Source organism: Coptis chinensis, chromosome 6 (genome assembly GCF_015680905.1).
Source record: "Coptis chinensis isolate HL-2020 chromosome 6, ASM1568090v1, whole genome shotgun sequence".
Classification (NCBI taxonomy): domain Eukaryota; kingdom Viridiplantae; phylum Streptophyta; class Magnoliopsida; order Ranunculales; family Ranunculaceae; genus Coptis; species Coptis chinensis.
Window position 1 is genome coordinate 68,632,517 of NC_141461.1, and position 5,889 is coordinate 68,638,405.

General features: G+C 35.0%; 1 protein-coding gene across 1 annotated transcript; it reads right to left on the minus strand.

The window, feature by feature from the left end:
- Nucleotides 1-207: 207 nt before the first annotated feature.
- LOC147494127 (uncharacterized) lies at nucleotides 208-1,995 on the minus strand. The gene is made up of 4 exons (XM_086568039.1): nucleotides 1,573-1,995; nucleotides 1,161-1,521; nucleotides 708-759; nucleotides 208-643 (listed from the first exon to the last, which is right to left on the minus strand). Exons 1-4 carry the CDS (start codon nucleotides 1,993-1,995, stop codon nucleotides 208-210), a joined length of 1,272 nt encoding a protein of 423 aa, XP_086424165.1.
- Nucleotides 1,996-5,889: the final 3,894 nt, after the last annotated feature.

A 5,889-nucleotide genomic window follows, 5' to 3' on the forward strand; every position in this document is an offset into this window, starting at 1 on the left:
TACAATACAAGCGATAGCATGTATGCAAGGGAAATTATCGATACGCCAATAGTTACAAGTACATGTTCTATTCATCAAATCAATTGAATGAATAACGTCGCTATGAACTAGAAACTGATTTTCATTGGATATAACCACCCTCAAAGTCCTTGCAGCTTCAACCTTGCTAGCCACTACTATCTCCATTTTTGGACATAAAATAGAATTTCATTTCATAGACTCCTCCAATCTGTTCCAACTCATTTCCATCATCTTTTCCATGATTCCAAAAAGCATAGGAGTAATAGGCAGGAAGCGCTCCTTAGTGATCCATGCATTGAAACATTCAGCTAGTGTCGAGCACATCTCACCGTATCTAGCACCGCGGAAGTATGCATTTGCCCAATTTTTCAAATTAATATCTGTCAAAAACCTTTGCACAGGAAGACCGCCATATTTCTTCAACTTTTCAGCACAAGTAAAAAATTCATGATGAGAAGATGCATAAGCACAATCAGAAAATAGTTTCACAACATATTTCCTCAACTTGTTATCTTTCCGTATAGCAGAACCAACATTGTTCTTCAAGTGCCAAAGACAATACGAGTGAAATGACCCCAGAAACACAATTGGAATATTTTTAACCAGTCCAACATGCCGATCACTAAAAAATGTCAAAATTCTATCACTTGAAATACACAAGTTTCAATTGTTCTAGGAACCAAAACCAATTTGCATCAGTTTCACTAACTACTATAGTAATGGCCAACGTAAAAATCCCTTCAAAATAGAAAATAAAAATAAAAATGGTTAGTCTCATATGCATTAACAAACATTATTGCTAGCTAGTAAGCTTCTCAATAACAATATAATTCTATTTCATGTTTATATAGATAACAAATAATCAATGCATTCTAAATGATATACTACGTTACCTTGATTTCCATTTTTGGCGGTTGCAGCTAACAAACATCCCTTATGCTTATTCTTCAAAAAAGTACCATCTAAGTACACTATAAGACGACAATGGTTAAAACCATAACTGGAAGCCTCAAAGCATATGAACATTCTTTCAAACTTTTTCGTAGAGTCAATATCCAGAATAACGCGACTTCCAGGATTACTTTCTACGATTGCATTCTTCAACCATTTCAACTAGTGAAAACACAGTCCATCTATACCATGAATCTCCTCCAAAGCCATCTTTTTAGCCGTGTATGCATAGTAATATGTAATGTCAAGCCCGTAGTCAGTCTTCAACGTAATCATCAAATCTCTTGGCTTTACCAAAGGCATACCGCGCACAATCTCTAAAATAAGATTTTCCACTAGCTTGCTCGACATCAAACAACTATTAACATCTTTGCAGACGAATCCACAAGAGTGCTCAGAATGCATAGTTTTTATCACAAAAGAGTCAAACTCAGAAACTGCATGTACACGCCACAAACAACCAGTACTCTCCTTCTTAGCACAATAAACTATAACTCTTCCCGGATCATTCTTTGAAAATTGATATTTGTACCTAGTCTCAACAGAATACTACAATACTTTAAGACGGAAATCATTAACATCAACAAATGTTTGACCAACATGTTTGAGATTAAAAGCCCATAATCTACTCCTCAATTCTTTAATAGGCACTATTTCACTACCAGTCCCACTACTAGAAGCACAAGAACTACCATAAGAATTAGAAAAATTATCACCAGATGTACTACTCTCACCTACTCCATAAGAACACAACGTACTAGCAAGTTTCAAAGAGACATCAATGTTAACTGTAGATAAGCCCTTTGCAAAGCCGTAGCACGCTAAAGATTGAAGCTCTACATCATTTTCTATAACAAATGCCTTCCCATCGCGAGTGAAAGAAATATCAAAGCATGATTGATTTAACTCGGGCCAATTCGTCGAAATCTCATTTTTGACATCGATAATTGAAGAAGACGGACCAATACGACTCGCGAGAGTCAAATTTTTGTAGGATATAACTCCAAGAATAGTAAAATCCATCCTACAACACAAAATTGAAATGAAACTAAAAATTACAACAATTCCATTATCTCAAAAGAGTGCAGGTTATATTATTCAATGAAAAAAATGATCAAATACAGAGATGACGATAAGTTAAATTATCAGCAGTCAATTTCCATCTTTTGCTTGCCCTAGCCCCTAGATAACATAATAATAGAAGTGTAGGCGTAAATAAATGTACTTTAGTGGTGACGGTTCCAGAAAGTCCAGCAAAAGGAGAACAAAGAAGAAAAGAGAAAAGACGGTCTCAGTTTCAGTCCAAAATCACGATATGAGAAATCACCATTGTCAATCTCTATTTCCAAATACAGGATAATAAAAACCTAAATTGAGGAAGAAATAAATTAAGTAGCAACTTTCTTATAAAAGGGTATGTAAGGTATTTTGAAAAAACAATAAAGGTGCAGTTGGTTTTTTCCCGCAAATTCACTGAAAAAGAAACCTTTATTTCGCACTTTTACAAACCGGGTGGGCTTTAGACATAATTCAAAAAGTCAACGGGTTTTAGGCTAATAAAAACTGGAATCAGGGTTTTGAACCTAGTTTTATGCAAAATTAAATAGTTCTTGGTTCTTACAACACTAAGAACTGAACCAGAACCGAACTGTTGACCCCCCTAATCCAAAGTCTTCTTTACACATGCAAACTCATCTGGATCATTTTACGCTCTGTCATCATTCTCCATCATCATAACTAATTTAAAAACAAATTAATTGTAGAGCATATACAAATTGAAATCATATGCGTAAATGTAAAATTGAGCCTTCATTGATTCGACTAGACTAGATTATTAACAATACATTAAATGAATAATCTTGACTTAATACAAAAAAATGATTACGAGAATTGTGAAAATGAGAGGAGGTTTTGGGGATTGGAAGTGGCTGGTTGTTCTTCGATTAGTGTGATGAAGATGGTTATATATCCAATTGTGTAGAGAAATCGGAATCTAGCAAACATAGTTATATATCTCCTATTTATAGGTGAGTTATGTTGTGAGTTGTTGCAGAAATCGCGGCTGTCATCTCATGGTAAGTGTGAGTCTGTGACTACCACATTAATATGAAATTATGAACTGAGATAGCAGGTAATTAGGCTTAGTGGACACCAAGATAGAATGGAACAAAAGCCTAAGAGCATCTTTAGCAGTGATATCAACCTAGCATCAAACACCAAATTCGTAAGAATTTGGTGTTTTTTCAACTTCAGGAGAGCTATATGTTGATGAAAATACCAAAAAAACACCAAACCAAACACCAAATCAACCAATATTTGGTTCCAGGTTTGGTGCTATATCAAATCACTTACGTGGTTTTGGCAAAACCGCGTGGGCTTGGGCTGCTAAATGGGCTTCTATGATGCGGTTTTCCTAAAACCGCGTGCTCTCAATTACAACAACGGGCAAAAAACGAGCAAAAAACGGCTATATCTTTCTAACCCTATAAATTGAAACACTCACCCCATATTTTTATACTCACTTCTTTTCTCTACTCTTTACTCTTTATTATTTACTCTTTACTCTCTATTCTTAAAACAACAATGAGTCAAGAACCAAAATCAAAATCAAGAAGGGCTTCATAGATACAAGAAGAAGATATTGCTCTCACCAATAGTTGGCTACAAGTTAGCCAAGATGGTGTAGTAGGAAATGAGCAAAAGTCGAACAATTTTTGGGCTAGAATTCTAAATGTATTTCATGCAAATTTAGGAAGAATGACCGAACGCAACTTGACGGGTATGAAACACCGTTGGTCTATTATTCAAGCTAATATTAACAAGTTTCATGCTATTCTTTCTAAAATTCAAGCATCTCCTCCAAGTGGCTATAATGACAATATGATGGTAAATATTTACTTTTTATTTGTTATTTTGATTAACAAATACATTTTTCAATTCTAATTTAGTTTTTGCTTAATTGGTAGGTTGAGGAAGCAATAAGTGCATATGTGATGCATAATGGGGTTTGGAAGTGGATGCAATGCTATAATATGGTGAAAGACTCACCCAAATGGAAGAGGCTACAGTTGATAAATGATTTGCATCCCACCAAAAAGTCGAAGTTAAACAGTGGGGAAGGAGGTTCATCAATTCCAATATCAACTGCGACAACTCAATCAATGGATTATGATCCACACCAAGTTCATGGGCTTGAGGATAGACCTCTTGGAAAGAAAGAAGATAAAAAAAGAAGGCAAAAAGAGAAAGAAGAAGGTGATTCTAAAGTGGAGGAATCCGCTAAGAAACTTGATGATTTTCTGATAGAACTTTCTAAAACCACCAAAGAAGGCTATGAATTGGAAGCTCAAAGACAGTTGAAGAAAGATGAGATGGAATTCGAAAAACTTCAATTGAAGAAAAGTTCGATGGATTGGAAGCTTCAAATCCAAAAAGAAAAACTTCAATTGAAGAAAGATGCGCTCCGAGTTCGAGAAGATGAAAATGATGCGAAAATATTATGAATGAAATTAGAAGGATTACCCGAAAACAAGCGCGAAATTTGGCAACTCAAAAGGGCAGAAATTTTACAAAAAATGAAGAATCGACTTGGCAATATCACTGGTAATAGTCAAAGTAGTGCATAGTCTAAATTTGAGTTTATATGTGTTTTAATTTGAGTTTGTATGTTTTTTAATTGGAGTATTTTAATTTATGTCTTTTAATTAATGACGTACTTTAATTTAAGTTTGTATTTTAATTTTAATTAGAATGTACTTTAATTGAATATTTTCTTTTAATTTAAAATTGATACTTTTTATCATTCTAAAAAAAAAATGTATTTTCAAAATTCTCATATACAGAAATCCTTTCATAAAACCACAAATACATAGAAATAAACTTGGGACACAAATACATAGAAATTGAAACGATAAATAAACACAAAATCTAAATGAAGTGCAAATAAAAATAGAAATTAAGTCCGCCCACGTCTACTCCACAAATGCTCGACCAAGTCATTCTTCAATCTATCATGAACAACTTTTGAACGAACCCTCTCGACACCAGATGCCCAACGAGATAGAACAAAGTGGCGTTCATCTTCAAGAGCACCTTCTCTACTTGGTATTTCCAAATCAGGAATATACTGCGGGATATCCGTTTCGCGTTCATCTTTCACAATCATATTGTGTAAAATAATGCAAGCCCTTATAACAGTAGCCATATTCTCCAAATACCATAACCTGCACGGATTCGCTAAAATAACCCAACGCGACTGTAATATACCAAACTCCCGCTCTATGTCTTTTCTAGTAGCTTCTTGCTTCTTTGCAAAATATGTGTCTTGTGCAATAGTCGGTTTAGCAATCGTTTGAATCAAGGTGGCATAATTAGGATAAATACCGTCAGCCAAGTAATAGCCCATATCATAATGATGGTCATTCACAGTGTAGTTATAAGGAATAGCTTCATCATTGACTATATCATCAAATATTGGTGAGCGGTCAAACACATTAAGATCATTGTGAGAACCCGCCATTCCAAAAAAAACATGCCAAATCCATGCGTCCACGATCGGCAACTGCCTCCAAAATCACTTGTTGGTTTATGCTTATGGCCCTTGCTGTGAGACCCATTGCCATGCGGATGGGCCATTCTTCCATTTGAATATCTACGATTTGGTTTGGCATGCAATCAATGCTTCCATCACAAAAATAGCATTCCATGAGGCCATCCGGGATTCCTCCCGTTCCTCGGACTGCTAATAATTCCATCACAAAAATAGCGCATGCATTCTTTATTTTTTTTGTTAATCCCAAACTTACCCGCGACAATTAACTTTTTGTTGAAAATATGGTACATTATGATTAAGATGATTGAAAATACGAAAATACGTAAATAATGACCGCCCATACAAAATTGGCGCCGAAAGTTGTG